Source organism: Pollachius pollachius, assembly GCF_949987615.1.
Source record: "Pollachius pollachius genome assembly, chromosome: 4".
Taxonomy (NCBI): domain Eukaryota; kingdom Metazoa; phylum Chordata; class Actinopteri; order Gadiformes; family Gadidae; genus Pollachius; species Pollachius pollachius.
The window spans coordinates 10,822,854-10,842,585 of NC_136937.1; the positions used below are offsets into that span (position 1 = coordinate 10,822,854).

At 47.9% G+C, this 19,732-nt stretch overlaps 1 protein-coding gene across 1 annotated transcript in view; it reads left to right on the forward strand.

The window, feature by feature from the left end:
- wdr70 (WD repeat domain 70) overlaps positions 1-19,732 on the forward strand; it is a 42,462-nt gene that overhangs the window by 18,880 nt on the left and 3,850 nt on the right. Inside the window, exons 11-16 of the mRNA XM_079735741.1 lie at positions 6,452-6,551; positions 7,653-7,737; positions 8,335-8,473; positions 16,102-16,202; positions 16,586-16,665; positions 18,880-18,996. Coding sequence (XP_079591867.1) covers positions 6,452-6,551; positions 7,653-7,737; positions 8,335-8,473; positions 16,102-16,202; positions 16,586-16,665; positions 18,880-18,996 — 622 coding nt within the window. The remainder of the gene's footprint in view (positions 1-6,451; positions 6,552-7,652; positions 7,738-8,334; positions 8,474-16,101; positions 16,203-16,585; positions 16,666-18,879; positions 18,997-19,732) is intronic.

Genomic DNA, 19,732 nt, shown 5'->3' on the forward strand with positions numbered 1-19,732 from the left:
TTGAGCGATTCTGTTATTTGAGGGCGATGACACTGACAATCAAGCCGTACCCGGCGAGTCGGAACAGCGTGATTATGCACACTGAGGGGGGTCCAGATTATTCAAATGGGGAAGTAGGCTGCATGGTTATTACACAAAACAATCAGCGGCGCTTTTTGTTCCGTCCGGGGGGGGGGGGGGGGGGGAGCACGCACTGTCGTGTTTGACTGAGGAATTTGTTTCTTTTCTCCCTCACTAACTAAAGCACTACGTTTGTGCTTTGAGTCATGTCCCCCCCCCCCCCCACTGTCAGCTCACACACGTCGCACGCACATACCCAAGTTCACACACAGCGCAAACCTTTTAGCCCCTTGCCCACCCACGCTCTGCCCTTTCCCACCCACCCTAAACTAAACGGGGCTTTCTATAGCCGCGGACTGCACCTTATTAAAAGTGCTCTTAATTTATTACCTCTGCTTCGCTAATGCTAAATATTTACCCTGCTCCCACTGGCGGCTTACAATAACAGTGTGTGATCCCTGATTCACAGAAACCCGAGCCTATCAGGCTTTTAATGCAGAGGTCAAGACTGCCCTCCAACCCCGCTGCCTCCGGTCCTCCTTGTCTTCCACACTTGATTGGGACACAAAGTCCTGAGAGGCAGACAAACAACAGAAATAACATCTTACCATTTGGTCTTTGATTTGGTCTCTCTCCGTCTCTCTCTCTGTTTCTGTCTCTCTCTCTCTCTGTCTCTTGGTCTAGATAAGTGAGACCTTACTCACTGCTGTATCACCACCAATTACTCATGCACCAAGTATGCACCCCGACGAGATCAATCCCACTCCTGACCTTGATCTGTGGCTCAGCCTGCGGGCCATCTATTGGGGCTGACACATCTCACTCCTGAACTCTGGCACGGGCTGATTGATCCAGTGATAGGAGTCAGGAAGGTCTCCTCCACCGGCCTGCCCCCGAGACAGTGATTGCGTGCTCATGCGTAGAGCCTCAGAGGTCCAGGCCAAAATTGCCAGGGTTCAAATGCATGGTTGCCAGGTGAAGTGCAGTCTGTCGTGCCCTGGGCAACAGGCTCTGGGTGGAAGGTGCTGGCCTCGGTTCCAGAATATCACTGAGGAGATCAGTGGAATGTGGTGAGGTCATTGTTCTCTGAGGAGCTTTCATTGCTCAAGGGAAATCCGTGATCAATTCTGACAATCTTTTAATTTGTTATTTGTCCAACATATGAAACATCCCCTTGTATAACCCGGCTCTACCTCTCTTGCTCCTTGCCACTGACGCAACAATGCATTGATCCCAGCTTTAGTTTGGTTGGGTTGCTTAACAAGATTCCCAGTCCGCCCTGTTCCAATCCAGTCAAACATATTTACTATTTTCCGCATGAATCGACCGACGGTGCCAGCAGGCCTGTACGTTAGGAGTCAGCAGACTTAACAGGACCCTCAGCTCAGCATTATGACTCTGCGCAGTGTCACTGCGAACCAGTAAATCCTCCCTGGGTCATAAAAGATAAGACCCGGCATAAGAGACACCCAGGAGCCTGGAGAGCCAGGAGTCCTACCAGGGGGGGCAAAAATGTAGAGCAGAGGATTCGGACGCATGGTTTCCCCATTAGTGGAGCATCGCATGAACACCGCCCGGAATTAGGTTTTCGATTCTTACCGGAGCCACCGATGCTAGCAATGTATTGCGCTGCACTAGCGTGCTTTGGATAAGTATCACCCGAATGGCATATATTTTATATATATATATATATATATATATCTGTATGTATGGTTCAAAACCAAAGATTGCCTGTACTACAGCTACCATATACCGCATTCCAATGACCTATCAATATGATACTCTTATTCTGCTCCTGGTTGTGTTGGGGGTAGGTGTGAGTGGGTAGTGTGTAGGTGTGGTGTGGTGGGGGGTGGCCGCGGCTTGGGTGATGGGGCTCGGGCTGACATGCCTCACTTTATCGGTACATTGTGTAGCTGAGAAGTACACCAAAGAACACACAAGTATTCCCACTCACAGAAGGCACGTCAGGATCGCGGCCGCGCACACTCGTGTGAGATATCAAATATGAACACACACGCGCAGGGCACACTCTCTCTCTGTTTCACACACACACACACACACACACACACACACACACACACACACACACACACACACACACACACACACACACACACACACACACACACACACGGGCACACGCGCACACGCAGTGTTACTACCCGCCACTTGTTGATTTCCATGACAGACCAGAGCAGCTGTTCTGGACTGTGGTTTGGCCACTTGATCCTTGAAGCGTAGAGGGGTCGGCGAGATCCCAGATCTGGCGACACACAGGCCATCATAAAGTGTCTCAGGTGTGTGTGTCGCCGCCGTGAAGCGGGGTAGGGGGGGAGACCGGTGGCGGCGGCGGTGGTGGTGGGCGATATTGATATAACATCACTTGGATGGCATCGACAGGAATAGTTTCTGCCTGTGGTGGATCACCATCCTCATCATCATCATCATCCTCGTCCTCTCAGGGTTGAAACCCAACGCCAACCCCGCCCCCCCGCCCCAGTTGTGGATTTGTGCAGAGTGTCTTGCAAAGCTGTGTGTGTGTGTGTGGGGTTGCGCGTTTGCTAAAGGATCTTGCATGCTACAGCCGTGCATGCTGCAATGCTATCCTCGCTGCAGGACTTTCGCGCTCGATCCGATTGCACGCTCGTAATACTGCAACGCTTCCCTCCATTGTGCTGCACCGGCTCATCTCTCGACACGGAGAAATGCATTGCAAAAATACAGTTGCGTTCCAAACGGTTGCCCTGCAAATGAAAGGTTTGCTGCGTAACATGAAGACTTTGGGTCTTAGGATACCTCTTACCGCGTTCTTTTGAACGTGATGTCACCTGCTGACGAGATGGGTGATATTGTATTGGTATTTGACTGGTATTGGTAGCTGCTATTCCCGTCTACTCATCCTGTGTGAATCTTTGGTTGGCAATACAATGCGTGATGTGGAAATAGAATGTGGAAGATGCTTCTTTGATATAATGGGAACTTGTGTTGACACCTTCTCCCATCATGCACTAGGAGATGGCAAAGTGAAAGAACTGTAAAAAATGTTGGAAAAGTACAACCAAAAATGGAAATGATGAAGTGGTTTTGGGTGTTTTAACATTCATAATTTAGCGGAGGTTGCACTTTGAGGCATACACTTGCTTAGGTCATTTCAGCCCAACACTGATCCGATTGAAACTTGTGAGGTGTGAAGAAGCTTCAAGCGACTCCTGTTTCACAGGCCGGCCGCATAGATTATCGCAGGAAGGGAGTATCACCTGCCAGCCCCGCACCGGCATTAGGACAACAAACACCAACAACACTCCCTCATAACAGCACAAGGTTCATAGGAATAGGAGAAGGAATATTATTTTATGTAATCCATGGATCCAAAATGTGCCACGTTGGTCTGCATCTCTAATGAATGGTCAAGTCTTCGAGATATGAAATATTTGGAAGACATCTACTGGAGTGATTGCTATGTTATCATTTATATATTTGTCTTGCCTTGACCTCAAAACTTCTTTGGTTTGACTTTGTCTACACACTCTTTTGCAGACACGTTCTTACCTCTCTCGTGAACTCTGATAACGGGCGTAGAGGCTGAATATTTAATGTTGAAAGTTGTCTCAAAAAATGTTCCCCCCTGAAGCAACGTTGCTTATCTTGTATCTGGAGTTCAGCGCAGGGAGAAGCGGTGAGCCAGCCAGCCAGCCCTGCCGGGGGAAAGAAAAGTTATTATCCCTTTTTGAAACGCTGACATTCGCATCATTCATTACTTAGTTTTGTTTGTTTTATTAAAAACATTCTAAGTGGAATTCAGATTCCCTCAAAGCATAGAGAACCCTCTCTTTGGTTTTAAATCGTAATGAATTCTAAGCAATAGTCATACCCCCTGCAAGGAATAGATTGAACATTGAATGACATCACAAGTAAGAGAAGAGCTTGCATGAGTAAAAATAAAAGTACATGCAACATGAAAAAATTAAAAAGAAAGTTAACAAAAAAGCGCCAGAAAATTACCATTTTAGGAAGGGGCGCCAGCAGAGCAAGGTGAGCCAGCGCTCGGTAGGCAGTGAATAAGAAAGGGAACGCCGTATCTGCAACACAGGATAGCGGCGTTATCTCTATCCCCCAGGTTAATAACTTCCCTTCCATTTACTGGGATTCAAGTGCTTATGACCAGGTTTCCTCTTCTTGTATCTATCTTATGGGCGCCATAACTCATTTCCCCCCTGGCTCTCCTCCTCTGCTCGCTATAGCCCCTTGTCCTTCTCTTTTATAGCCAGCACTTCTCTTATCGGCCCCTCAACGTTCTTGCACACGTTTTCTGTAATCCCCTCTTTTAATGCACCTTTTAATGCATAATTCCTGCCACAAAATGTCCTTCTGAGTTACCTGTGATGCTTTCAGTGCTCAGCGACCCTCGGAGCCATAACTGGCCCTGGCCTCGTGGCCGTAAGCCCGGGTTAAACTAAAGCTACACTTTGGCACACCTCTACATCCAGGATATCAGATGTCCACCATATAGTGCTAGGCAAAGCCCTTTTTTACTATGGGATCCATCCCCTATATTTTGCGTGCCTTTCTCTTTTTATGCCTATTCTTTGTATTCTCTGGGGTGTGAGATTAAACGAGGGGGTGAATGGTATCGCCTCCCTCCTACAGCGACCTTGCCTTGGCCCAGTTTATACTGTGCACCGCCTGCGCTCCAGTTGTAAAGCACTCAGAATAAGCACTGAGGTAACACGGTATGGCCCACCATCTTGGAGACACCTGTTGGCCGGACCTGAGTTTAACGGCGTCTATCTGCCCAGGGAGCGAAGCTGGGATGTATGGGGGGGGGGGGTTGACTGCCTGCCTGCCTGCCTGCCTGCCTGCCTGCCTGCCTGCCTGTTGGAATGAGGTTTTCAGGGATTCTTGGAACTAAATATGCTTTTAAAATGGCTCAGCGACGATACAATGTGCCCCACCCACCCTCCCAAAATGTAGAGGCTGGTGGGTGTTTAGATGCCATTGTTCCATTTTCCTGCCTTTTTTGAAAGGTCATTAAAAATAATGACGGAATTAACTGTTCCCCATTCAGAACTCTTTGTCCTTATTGGGATTATCCAATTTTATAATGCAATTTAGGGATATTTGTCTTCAGAACTTTCTCAGTTCTACATGCCAACGCACTCGTAGAGATATAGAGATTTGAACACTTAACTATTCACACCTTAAGATGCAAATCCGGGTATAATCTCATTTATTTCCTTTAATTTATAGCGGCTGGAGTTTAGTGTCCTTAAAGGTCATAATTGTTTTTTCGTAAACCAAAGAATTAAAACTTACACATTGCTAAAAAAAACATTTTAATTTAAAACTCATGAGTTGTACTCGTTACCCAAAGTAAGACATTATGACATCAGGTGCTTGATTTAAACGTTGTTTATCGGGGATATGTATGAATACAGTATAATGACCTCCCTTTGACCCGTGTCAAGACTGTATCAAGAAAGCATCCTAAGTCGAGCTCTCGAAAAGCTTGAAAGTCTTAGCGGGCCACCGGCGAAGATCTTGTATTTTATAAAACATTGGCCTTTATGGTGAAGGTGTAAACCATGCCACCGTGATGCTGCACTAGATATCGATTTAAAAAAAACAACCAAACAGCAGCTGTTGGACAGACACTGGAGCTTGCCAGGCTACATTTTCGGATGCTTTAGCGTGTGGATAATGTTCCGGGCTGCTAGGTTTTCATAGGTGGTGGTTGACTCTCGCTTGATTCCAATAGTGTACCATGTCCCGGGAGGAAATGGGAACCGCATGTTGTTTTTGAACAGCGGGAGCATGAAAAGGTCTTTATGTTACTGCAGTGGCAGAGTTCAACATGCACAGAGGAAAAATACATTTTCAAAGGGGTTTCCATGTCAGAAAAAAAAAGAAACTTTATTCTTTCATTTTCTTCCTGACCCTTTTCCGAGGGCTGTCACGCTAGGCCATGCCAGTAATATTACGCACCATTTCAAACTCACAAATTGTTGCCAGAATTGAATTTTACAGGTAATTTAGATGAGTAGTCCTGAATGCTGTAGTCTTTTTTCAATAGTCGGGTTTTTGAATGCTTACCACCCGTAGGGAACAAAAGCAAGGGCACGGTAAGTACTTGCCTAAACTGCAGTTTGGATATTGTAAGATAAGTATAGATAAGTGTGTAATCCAAGTAGTGGTTCAAAGCATAGTTTCAATTTGTAATCCAACGATCCATCGCCTCTTCCCACACACTGCTATCGTAACGGTCGTACGGGATTAAAGGAGGTAAATTGAGTAGCCTTGGTGTAACATAGAAATGGCTCATTTTAAACTGGCTTATCTCAATGTAAGCCCATTTAACGCCCAATCAACTCCATTTTCCTTTCACTTCCAGGTCCACACAAAGTTCCACTGCAAGCAGGCCCACACCCCGGGATCCGACCCGTCCTGCCTCGCCTTCTCCTACGATGGCACCACTCTGGCCTCTCGCGGAGGTAACGACAAAATACTGACATACTTACTGTTTAAACGAGGGTCATACCATAGTGTACCAACTGTCCCCTTGAAAACGACTGCCAGTCCTTACAGTATTCTTAAGTACTACAGCCAGCCCTTACCTTATCCTTAAGAACTATTGCCAGCCCTTACCACAGCCAGCCCTTGCCTTACCCTCAAAAAACTAATGGCAGCCCTTACTGTACTAATAAAACTACTTCCAGCCCTTACCACACCCTGAGAACTACTGGCAGCCCTAACCACACCCTTACAATGTGTCATATTGTAAGGTATAACGGTATAATTCAGGAGCTTGAGAAATTACCTTTTGCTGCCTCCAATTTTTGGGATTTTATGGTATTTGGCGCTATTGTTTAGTTTGGCAGATGCCAAACAAAATTGGCCTCTGCAGCCAGAAAACAGCTAATCACTAATCAAAACGAGAAATTTGACTCAATCAACAAAGTAAACATCAGGCACTCGTACACATACGTGGAACGTTCCACTGTTTACTCTGAGCTCTTAGTTGATTAGTTTCTCTCATGGGTAGCACTTCCAAACACTGGCTAAACCATGGAAACAACCAATAAACAGACTGTTAGCGGTCATCGCTTACTTTTATTAAACAAATGGTTATTGAATGAACATTTGGTCCTGCATTACCGTCCATTGCAGTCTAATTTAAAACAACATTAGGAGAGACCAGATGCAGTCAAGTCAATCAAGTCAAGTTGGTTGTATTTGTATAGCCCTTAACCACAGTAACTGTCTCAAAGGTCTTCACAGGCTCCACATTATACGACCCCCCCCAACCCTAAGCACCCTATAGGACAAGGAAGAACTCCCATAATCATGAATGAAGGAACATAGAAGAGGGATCCCTCCTTCCAGGGAAGGTTAGGGGGTCCTTGGGTGCCCAACATGTGCTGCCAAAGTGGCAGTCTATCAAATAAAACAGAGCTCAAGACAAAGGAAACTGTTTCAATGAGAAAATGAGTAACAAGTCCACGCGGTGGTGTTGAGGTGGTAGCTTGTGCGTGACCTGATCTCTGTTTGACTTCTGACCCCTCTCCACGACTCCTACTGTCCTCCTCTCCCAGGTGACGACACCCTGAAGACCTGGGACATACGTAACTTCAAGAAGCCTCTGAACGTGGCCACCGGGCTCACCACCTACTTCACCATGTGAGTCACCAATCTCTCAGTAACCACCCTCTCATCTACGTTCAGACGAGTGACCGTTTCCACAAGCAAATTGATGCCCATTACTAGCCCTGGGAGGCCATCCTGATTTTGCAAGTTCACGTTCTGTTCCCCTCTTCACACCAGTCTTGCCTCGAGCCCTTTAGAAACAAAATGACATGATGAGTCCACCCTCGGGCTAGGGAGGGTGGTTCATGACCAGCGAGGAGCGTCGCGGTCCGCTGCTTCTCTAAAACAATGGTGGCGCCGAAAGGAGAGTGTTGCAATAGATGGAACAATAAAACCTTCTTGATTAACGGTATTAAAAGATGAAGTGAAATAGTCATGGAAGGCCTTTCTCTGAGGAGACCGTGTTTTTTGCTTGACTTCCAACCGAATTCAGACAGAACAAGCAGAGCAAGAGCGTGACTTAAGTTATTATTTAATACACTTTGCTGTAGTTTTTGCAAACCCGTAAAGGCCGTCACCATTTGTGGAAATCAATCGCCGCCCAGCCAGAACCCCAAAAAAATATCCATTGCGAAATAAAACCGTGTGGAATGGTGGCTCAAGGACACTGTGTTGTGCTTTTCCTACCAGGACGGACTGCTGTTTCAGCCCCGACGACAAGCTGGTGGTGACGGGCACGTCAGTGAAGAAGAACGAAGGCAACGGGAAGCTGGTGTTCTTCGACAGAGCCTCCTTCCAGAAGGTCTACGAGGTGGAAGTGACCAACGCAGTGAGTAATGCCTCAACGTCCACTTTGGCGGCCATTCAGATTGATAGATATAGATGTATACTTTATTGATCCCCAGGGGAAATTCAAAGTCCAAGTAGCTTGAAGGCAATGGTCTTGGAGTTGGAAGGGGATGTATTGCGTATATTTGAAAGTTGAAGATAGACATTTAATTAATGATATAATAATGTTTAATGGGAAATGTATTAATTTGGTTAAGTGTGCATTTTTTATTGAGATTGAGTTCAAATATTTACAAATAAGATATTCAACTGCAAAGAAAATGCAGTTTTGAATTGTTTTATTCACAGCCTTCTCCCTAATACCATATGCTTAATATTAGACATTGTTTCTATCCAACTAAACTGGGCCCAGAGATGATATGACTCTATGTAGGAAAACAAGTAAATAATGATTCACGCTTCAGCAACAATGAGCTGAGCCAGCTCTGCATCGGTTATCCTCTGCTTTCGTCTTTAACTGTCTTACAGACGGCAAAGATTTAAACGGGACAACAGAAAACGAGCCAGGAAATGGTGAATTAAACGACTTGCAGTTTCTGTCTTGTAAAATATAACACTTAATGGAAACCATGCGCGTCTATGCATTCCCAGTAAGTGTCAGTCTCACTGAGAAGAGCATAAAAAACAATGGAGTCTGTCGGACTGCAGGAGCGAGTGTCCCAACCAATGAGTGTTTTTCTCTGTATTCCCCTCAAACGGAGACGTGAGGGTGCCATTTTGTCAACCCTGCCACAAATTTATTTGGATCACCGTTTTGGGATACAATTGAGAAGAATGCTAGGAGGAGGTTTAGTGGAGGGAGGAATGTCACCAGGTCTGCTTTTTTACTGCCAAACTACGAGAAAGTTGGGAAATTTGACCTTTTTAGTTTTTTGCGCCACCGCAAACTTTTGGATGGAGATCTGCTGGTTGATTTAAGAGCTATTGCATTGGATGATTTGATTTCACATCCAATTCAAGCACAAGACTTGGGAGGGTGCTGTCTCTTTAACAAACTAAAGATCAAATAAAAAAGATGCAATAAAATATTTTAACCACTCCATGCCACTATAGAAACTCATGCCTCCCAAATCCATCTGGGGGAGACACCCCGACGAAGGTGCTAAAAGGAAGGCGTAGGGAAACTGTCTCCATGTCACTTTTTTCTTTGGCTTTTTTTGGTGCGACTCCCTTTATTCTTCCCTGCGTTCCCGCGGCCCCTTTTGAGCAGATTTACCACTGTGTACATTTAATCATAACAGAGGTAGGCTAATAGCCTCCAACTCTGTCTCTCTCTCGCCTCAGACAGTCACTTTCTCATGGGGATTGACTCGTCAATTTTTAAGAGAGAGAGAAAGAAAGGAGAACAAAGAGAAACTAGCTCTGTGTGTGTGTGTGTGTGGGTGCGCACACGTGTAAATGAGCACACGTAGTATCAAAGTGTAGACAGGACTATGGCGCTGTTATTAATAGAAGGGAGGAAGTAAGGAAATCTACTAGAGCCATAGAGCTGCCATGTATAGATAAGACCCTCCTACAGGGGCCTCTCCTATGCTCATGTAGGTCAGCGATTGTAAAGCTGAATTCAAATCCATTGAATAGACAAAGCAAGAAGCTGATTTGTCTTCAGCATGAATCTGCATGAATCAGAACTCCTTTATAGCTGTATAATTGGTGTGCTTCTAAAGGGGTTAAGAAGGAACGATAAGCACCAAATTACCTTCGCTCCAATGAGTAAGGTGTGGATGAAATTGTGAAGGAAATTATCATTTAGAACGCTCAACAATAACTGGCCTCCAAGTGTCTGGCTGACGTTAGCATAATGTTTCTGGCATTTGGCCAACAAGGCTACATTTATCTTCGGTTTTTCAAAAGAACAATGCAGAAACCTTCAAAGTGAAAGAAATCCTAGTCAACCACATCGACTCTTGATAGACCCTCTGACCCCCCATATCTTCCATAACTCCCAGTCCACACACCCAGCACCCCAAGCCCTCACCCCTCATCCGACAGGGCCAGCCGCAGAAGGTGGCAAAGGTTTGTTTTTGCAGCGGAATCCGTTATTTCTCGGTGACATCTACTCAGAGGTGGTGGTGGGGGGAAACTTGATGAATGAGATATTTACTATGTTTACATCCACGGTCTGCCTCTCGGATGGCCGGGGGGGAATCTAAGTGCAGTCTTTATGAAGTGGTGCAGCAGGCATCCGAGTGAAAGGATGGGCCACCAATCATCTCTACCTAAACAGTCTATATAACCCCAGACCTGGGTTCTCGGGGCCCGGGGAGGTACACTCTCTGGGAGTGGAGGCTGTTTTATGCTCTCCTGATAAATACCTACAGTGGGGTCTGTTTCTCTGCTTATCTCCCCCCCTATCTTACCTCCCCTCCATCCTGTCATGTCACATGGCAGGGCAGGGCCCAGGTGAGACTCATGCTGACCTAAGCAGGATGTCCGGTTGTGCATTTGAAATGGATCGTTGTCGTTTCTCTGTATTGAGTTAGTAAATGAATTCCCAGAGGCTTGTCGTAACCCCCGAAGGTATTCCTTGCTTTGTTTTCTCACTTCGGGCCAATGGGTTGATTCTGTCTCTGGTTGGCTCATATTTATTAGATTTCCTGCCTGCTCTGGCTGCTGCTGGAGGTTCTCAAACCCGATGCTCACCTCCTATCCCTGCTTTTTGAGAGTTAAGGGAATGAATCGGTCTGTCAACATTGAGCCAGTAAATCCTCCTTTCTATCATCATGGCTGCCAATTGCAAACGTTTACCACCGTCACTGGTTGTCATGGTGTTCAATGACAATTAATTATTGAAAAGAATGCAACACAGAATTGTAACTTCCTCGCGAGTCTATAATATATATATATTTTATATTTATTAATGAGGTGTGTGTGCACGGGTGCGTTCCAACTAAATCTGTGTAATCAGTTCTTTGTTCAGCATTGGCTAACGATATTGACAAATCTTTTTTTTGTGTCGAGTGCGCCATGATGTTTTTGGCAGATGTAACCACTTGTGTCAGCTCTCGTTGAACCTAGTGGTTCAGGCTAACACGTTAAACGTCCCCGCTTCGTGGCATTCAGAAAGCCATTCCTGGCAACCCCTTTTTTTCTGTAAGTCAGTTCGTCTCTCACTGGAACGGTGGTTCTTTTCAACCGTACTGAGCACTGACGCTGTGGGAATCTGTCAGAGACCCCTTCCCATCTTTGTGGCCTCTGATGCTAAGCTTGTCCTGTTTTAAGGGGAATCTTGCCATTGCGTCCTCGCTCAATAAGAAAAAACAACACTTTCACAGGAGATGGTTTGTATTAATTACCCACTGTATAATGGATGTTTTGCCCAGGACAGCCTGTAGCTAAGGTGCTACAGACTAGCATTCTTTCTCTCCTACTGCATCTACTTGGCCTGCGTAGCCTCGCTGTCAACACAAAACACATTAGTCCAAACTCACTAGTGGCTACCCAAGGAACACAGCTGTGAGAGAGAGAGAGAGAGAGAGAGAGAGAGAGGTGGCCTTGGCGAACACTGCATAACTCAACCCCAGTTTCATAACCAGCGTACATATTAGGACAATCGGCGTCGAGAACTGCCTATTATTTACTCTCTTCTTGTTTTGTGTGGTTTTTAAACGAGCCGCCAGCTTTGAGCGGTGCTAGGAGGTCAACGGGGGGCGACTACCGAATGCGCAGACTAATCAACTCTCTCTCCCTCTGTCTCTCTCTCCCTTCGAGCCGTGATGTGCTGTTATTTTGCGGAGTGGAAACTTAAACAGGGCTTTTGTTAAGTGTAAACACGGTACTCTGAATATCTTGTTGGCAGGCCCCTGGCCCCGGATTGGGCCCCGGGGCCGTGTGCTGCACAGCGCCCTGGGGACCCAGATGGGGGTGGAATCCTCTCTCCCGCTCTCTGTTCCAGAACCACTTCCCAACCCCAACCCCACCCTCCTCTACCCCCCTTCTGCTGCAACCTTGTCAGCCTGTTGACAAGCTCGTTTTGTTAGTTTTGTCGTTTTCTTTTTTGTGCGTCTGAATTGAATTGCCAATCAAGATCAGTTTGATCTTGATTTTGGCGCTTTTTCCGCTGGCGCTGTGTCGGGTCTCTGCCGATCTTGCTAAGGGGTTTCCTCTGCCCTAGAGCAGGGACACAGTTACGGTACAGTGAGTCCACCGGGCTTTTGATTGAGTGCGCTCTCTCCGGAGAATAGGATTCCTGGTTGTCGCTCCTGCCTGTTCCCTGCACCGTGATGAAAGGTGATGTGTAACTTTGGGAACGCTGACAGACTGTTTATTACACCTTACCCATTCACTGTCAGTGGTGCCACTCAGCAACAGGCACAATAGAAAGTGGTCTAAAACACGCATAGGCAGGCAGGCACAGCCAGAAAAACACACACTCACCCACCCACTCACTCACTCACACTCTCACTCGCACACATACGCACAGGTGCTTGGTTCTTTGTTAGAATAGTTAAAGCATTAGTATTCATACTAGATCAATACATTACACATTTTTTATAAATATTTCACAGGCTATAAACTTCTAGCTAAGGCAACTGCATCTGTAATGCTATAATCTACCCTGGTGTAGTATGTTTTTATTTCCGCGAAAGCTACTTCTTTGTGACTTTTAAAGAATACAGCAACACATTTTTGGTTGAAGGACTTCATACTGTCCTATAAATATATTGGTGGGATTATCTTAAATAAGGCATGCTGTTTATATCAGTTTCTGGATCTTGCTAAATCATCAATTAAGACCACCACGTGATGTGTAGGACAATTAACCCTCATCTGTCTAGTCCAGAGCGTGTGTGTGTGTGTGTGTGTGTGTGTGTGTGTGTGTGTGTGCGTGTGCGTGTGCGTATGCACGTACAAATCATGTGTGTGTGTGCATACAGACTGTGTGTGTGTGTGTGTGTGTGTGTGTGTGTGTGTGTGTGAACCTGCATACGGATGACGCATATGCATGTCTGTGTTGCCTGTGTGTGCGTACATACAGTGTGTGCGTGTGTTATACACTGAGTGATGGAGGCTCCTTACACTGGGAACTGGATGGGAAGCTGAACAGCTGGGCGTTAAGCAGCTTTAGACGCAGGCCCTGTCACAGAATCTGGACGTCCCGGTCGTGGTCTTAACCACCCACATCCACATACCCTGCCCCCGCCACCTCGTGCATGGCCTGATTCTCTCTCTCTCTCTCTCTCTCTCTCTCTCTCTCTGTCTCTGTCTGTCTGTCTGTCTGTCTGTCTGTCTGTCTGTCTGTCTGTCTGTCTGTCTGTCTGTCTGTCTGTCTGTCTGTCTGTCTGTCTGTCTGTCTGTCTGTCTGTCTGTCTGTCTGTCTGTCTGTCTGTCTGTCTGTCTGTCTGTCTGTCTGTCTGTCTGTCTGTCTGTCTGTCTGTCTGTCTGTCTGTCTGTCTGTCTGTCTGTCTGTCTGTCTGTCTGTCTCGCTCTCGCTCGCTCTTTCTCTATCTCTCTGTCTCTCTCTCTATATTTCTGTCTCTCACTCACGCACTCACTTGTTCACTTCCTCTGTCTCTCTACCTCTCTGTTTCTCTCCCTCTCTGTCTCTCACTCACTGACTTGCTTTCTCTCTTTCTCTCTGTCTCTCTATATTTCTCTGTCACTCACTCAATCACTTGCTCTGTCCCTCTCTGTCGCTCTGTCTGTTTCTCTCCCTCTCTGTCTCTCACTCACTCACTTGTTCTCTCTCTGTCTCTCTATATTTCTCTGTCACTCACTCGATCACATGCTCTGTCCCTCTCGATCACTCCCTCACTCCCTCTCTCTCAGTCTCACGGTAGGGCGGCGCGCCACACACTCCCGTGGGTGGGGGGGGGGGGGGGGGGGGGCCCGCGCCTGTCTGCTCCTCTCGCTCCCCCCCCCCCCTTCTTCGCGCAGAGAAAGGGCTACAGCGAGCCCTGAGTGCGATCGGGAAGCAGATGTCTACATTTAGACTGTATGGACGCATGCCACGCAGGCCTCCCCCTGCTCCACAGGCCTGAGTCCCAACGCAAGCTTTCCCAGGCCTAGGCACCGTGTCCTTCTGCATTCCATGTGAACGGATCGGCTACAGTAAGCCCCTCTACGGCTGGCAGCAACGCCGTTCTACGTTGTTCTACGTTGTTCTACGTTGTACTACGTTGTTGTTTTATTGCCGCGGCAACCTCTGCTCAGGGCTGTTTGTCCCGGGGCATGTCAGAGGCCGTGTAGAGACATTCCTGCTGGACATGTTGGGGAAGGCATGTCGTGAGCAGGAGGCCTACGGTAAGCCTGTATGTTGGCTGTCGGAGGAACATGGCTGTTGTACATTCCGGAATGCACATGGAAACACGTGAAGTGCAGCTGGGCCTGTATCGTAAGGATCAGCGCAACTACAGGAGGTTTTCATCACAGTAGAGTGTGGGGGGGGGGGGGGAGACCCTATGCTTTTACTCACTGCACGCACACGTGCACTCAGGCACGCACACGCACGCACACACACACTCAGGGACACACGGATCTGACTCTGGATGAATATGGTCGCTGTCGCCTTTTGGCGGTGGGCCATCATCTTTCTCTCTCTCACACACACACTCTCTCTCTCTCTCTCTCTCTCTCTCTCTCTCTCTCTCTCTCTCTCTCTCTCTCTCTCTCTCTCTCTCTCTCTCTCTCTCTCTCTCTCTCTCTCTCTCTCTCTCTCTCTCTCTCTCTCTCTCTCTCTCTCTCTCTCTCCAGACAGAGACAGACAGACAGGGGACATCTTAAACCACCAAATATAGTCAACTGGAGCAGGCGGTGAAGCAACACACACACACACACACCAGTGATCTCCAGGCGGTACCTCATCCACCTGGGTCACGCGCCTGAAGCGCTGCCGGTGCGCTGGACCTGCACAGGCTATTAAGTCACCTATTAAACACAGCCTTCAATGGCTGTTAGGCACACATCGTTTAGTTACCACTGTCCTTCAAGAGCGCAGTGTTTGGGGAAAGGGCTGAAACGGTGCCAGGATGGACCCAAGCTAAATTACCCACATCTGCAGACCGTGATCTGGGAACTACCTCAGTTGCTGGCTTCTGGTTAGACTACCTAGTGGGCTACCTAGTCACACATAGGTTCTTAATCTAATGTCTGATAGCTGACTAGCTCTAATCTGGGTACTGGGCGTTTCCATCTTTATCGCTTCCAATTTGGTTTGACCAGTGGTGTCGCTGAAGGCGGGGATTTGTAAGCGTGTCATTGGCCAAAAGGGAGCACACAAACTCTAACCCAACCGGTGGGAAGACGAGCTGAACCATCCGGTTTGGACACCAAGGTTCTGATTAAAAAGTGGCTGCACTTACCAACCTGATATTTTTTCTTCTTTCTTTTTATTTTCTACCTTTAATTTAACATATGACTTTTGATATGTCTGTAACCCCCCCCCCCCCCCCCGTTCCATTTGAAAAAGAATAACAATAAAAATGTTGATCACAAAAAAAAAAAGTGGCTGCAAAGGTTTCAAATCCACACACCGTGTAGACTGGCCACTGTAGATAAACACATTAAAAATCCCCTTCTGAAAGCTCATCCAAATGAGCTTCTCTGGGTAGATTGCCCGCAACAAAACGGTAAACCCCCCCCCCCCCCCCCCCCCGCTGCGCTCCACAGAGTGTCGTCCGCTGCCTGTGGCATCCTAAGCTGAACCAGATCATGGTGGGCACCGCCAACGGACTGGCCAAAGTGTACTACGACCCGCTCAAGAGCCACAGGTAGGTCCCGCCCCCATCCCAGATGGGATGTCTTTCAATGTCACCTCTACTTGTTGTCATGGTCATCTCTTGTTGTGTCAATGTCACCGTCACCTCTTGTTGTGTTGATGTCAGGGTCACCTGTTGTTGCGTCAACGTCGTGGTCACCTCTTGTTGTGACAATGTCACGGTTACCTGTTGTTGTATCAACGTCGTGGTCACCTCTTGTGTTTTAATGTCACCTCTTGTGTCAATGTCACCTCTTGTTGTGTCAATGTCACGGTCACCTCTTGTGCTTTAATGTCACCTCTTGTTGTGTCAATGTCACGGTCACCTCTTTAGTGTTTTTCCATGTACGGGTCACATGCACAGGGGGATGTTTAAATAGATGGTTTCCTTTACAGGGGCGCTAAGCTGTGTGTGGTGAAGAGCCAGCGGAAGGAGAGACATGCAGAAACACTCACGCAGGATTACATCATCACACGTAGGTTTCCGTTCGCTCGTACTTACACGCACACGCAGAAACACGCACGCATATATAAACAAACAAACAACCGCACACACAATCAAACACACACCAACTCACACACACACAGACACCCACACACACACACACCCATCCACGTCACACACACACACACCTATCCACGTCACACTGCGAGCCCCTAGCAGAACAGTAGTGATGGTTCATGTAGCCGTTAGCTTCTCTCTCCCCACCTACGAGATCAGCGTCTTACCGGCCGCGGCACTGGGGTCCGCTTTTAGCAGCGCGCCCGCCGATGGCGAACGGCGCCCTTGCCCTAACCCCCAGCGTTTCCAATCAAGAGAACACGGGGATTTGTGGTGAGGCGTAGGGCCCGATCACATCACCGCGCTGACTCGCGTCACATCTCTCTCTTTAGCTCTCGCTCTCTCTTTAGCTCTCGTTCTCGCTTTCTCCTTCCATCCTTCTCTCTGTCTCTGAATCTGTCTTTGTCTCTGGATGTGTTTCTGTCTCTGTCTCTGACTCCGTATCTGTCTCTCTCTCTGTCTCTGTCTCTCTGTCTTTGTGTGTCTTCTCCATGATCTCCCTGTAACTCACGCAATCCCTCCTCCTTCGCACAATTATTCACTCAATCCCCCACACACACACCCACAACAGTTATTCATATGCACGCACACACACACACCTTCACGTCTCCCTCATCTGTGGCAGTTCGAAAGGCAGGACTCGGGGCCATTAGCTGATGGTGTGGGTTGGGTGGGGGCCACGGGGTCAGGTGGGGTAATGGGTGGACCGGACGGACAGCCTTAAGGGCATCATGTGTCCACCACGAGCTGACCACACAACGGACATCCACCTGTCCTTCTGCTCCTCACGTGGACACACACACACACACACACACACACACACACACACACACACACACACACACACACACACACACACACACACACACACACACCTGAGGCCTAGGTAATGAACCTATGGTAACTGAACAGCTGCCAGTAGCACTTGGCTCCTGATTGGAGGTTAGTCCCATCCACCACTTATTGTTTGGGCGGCGGGGGGAGGGGGGAGGGGGAGAAGGAGAAGGATGTGCACGTACCTGTCCGTACGCGGCCTTTTGATAGCATCTCCAGCACGCCAGCGAGGTGTGGAGTGTGACGCACTCGGTGCCCCGGGCGCTGGAAAATCGGCGAAGGGGGACAGGAAGTGAGTGGCGGCCCGCTGAGAGACGCGAGGGAATCTGTTAGCGGTCGCCCGTTTGCTTAATGTAGCGCGGCGGAGCGGGGAATTAGCAGGGCGGCGCGCTGGATGGAAAACCACTCCATCCAGAGACCCCTCTCGCTGGAGTGTCTCTTTGTAACCCCGCGAGCAGGGAGCACGTGCACCTCGGCATAGACACCAGAACACACACACACACACACACGTACGTATGCACGAATGCACGTATGCACGCACAGATGACCGCAAACACACACACACACACACACACAGATGGACGCACACGCAGAGAAACACCGATGGACACACACATACACACACACACACACACACACACACACACACACGCACACTCTCAGATGGATGCACACACACACAGATGGAGACACGTACACACACACACACACAAATGTGTCTATTCTCTCCTCTTACACACACACACACACACACACACACACACACACACACACACACACACACACACACACACACACACACACACACACACACACACACACACACAGATGGACACACATTTTAGGGCACTCATTGTCATGCCCTCATTCACTCACTTACTCAAGCCGGGGGCTTTTATTGTGGTGGTGCTCAGCAAAGTGTAAAGAGTAGCGGCGGTAAAGTGTGGGACTATCAGCCAGGGATTTGTAATGAGCCCGCTTGGTGTCCACTACAGCAGAACAACGCTAAGTACACACACTCGGGCGGGAGATCATGTGGGCCATGCGTGCACCTCATGCTCACACTGCATGCTTGTCCGTGTTGTGACTTTGCCTGCGTCCGACGATTTCGGCTTTAGCCTCACGCAAGGGCACGCTGGAACGCAACTTAAAGGTCCCCTCGCATGTCCATCTGGATGGCTCATGTTATGTAATCGTGTGTTAGCTTGGGTTTTTCGTGGGAATATTAGTATCTTAATGTGCGTGTGTGTGTGTCTGTGTCTGTGTGTGCGTGTGTGTGTCTCTCTCTCTCCAGCCCACGCCCTGCCCATGTTCCGCGAGGCCCGGCAGCGCAGCACCAGGAAGCAGCTGGAGAAGGACCGCCTGGACCCCATGAAGTCCAACAAGCCCGAGCCCCCGGTGTCCGGACCAGGTAACCCCTGGACACGCCCACTAGTGATGTCACAATGCTGCACATTTTCAAACCTGCTTGTAATGGCTAATCACACTCACACCTGGTGGTATGATATGCCCCCTTTAGTCACTGTTGGTAACTGTGGTGTAAGTCAGTTGGTAACTGTGGTGTAAGTCAGTTTGTAACTGGTAAAAGTCAGTTGGTAAGCGTGGTGTAAGTCAGTTGGTAACTGGGGTGTAAGTCAGTTTGTAACTGTGGTGAAAGTCAGTTGGTAACTGTGATATAAGTCAGTTGGCAAGGGGGTATGAGCGGCACAAACCACGACAGGCTGTCCCGTTATTGGAAAATCCTGTAACTTACTGGTACATTAGTTCCTGTACTCCTATGCACACAGGCACGCACGCACACATACACACACACACACACACAGACACACCATTGGTTAAGGTCAGCATTAAACTGAGATGCGAGAGGACAGAACATCCCATCTGGCTGGCTGACGTTTTTTTGGGGTAAATATTCCATATGTATAAAGATGTTGCAGTCGTACAGATGCAAGGAGGAAATGTTCTAAATTTTATGATCATCTATATATTAGATCTATGTATTCAATTATTACATGCAACAGGCACGTGTTTGCGTACTTTCTTCACAATGCATGCGAAAGTCCGGAAATGCTTACAAGCAAGTTAAATGTACACTACTGACTATGCTGATATACACATATTTTCCTGGGTTCACAAAAAATCAATAT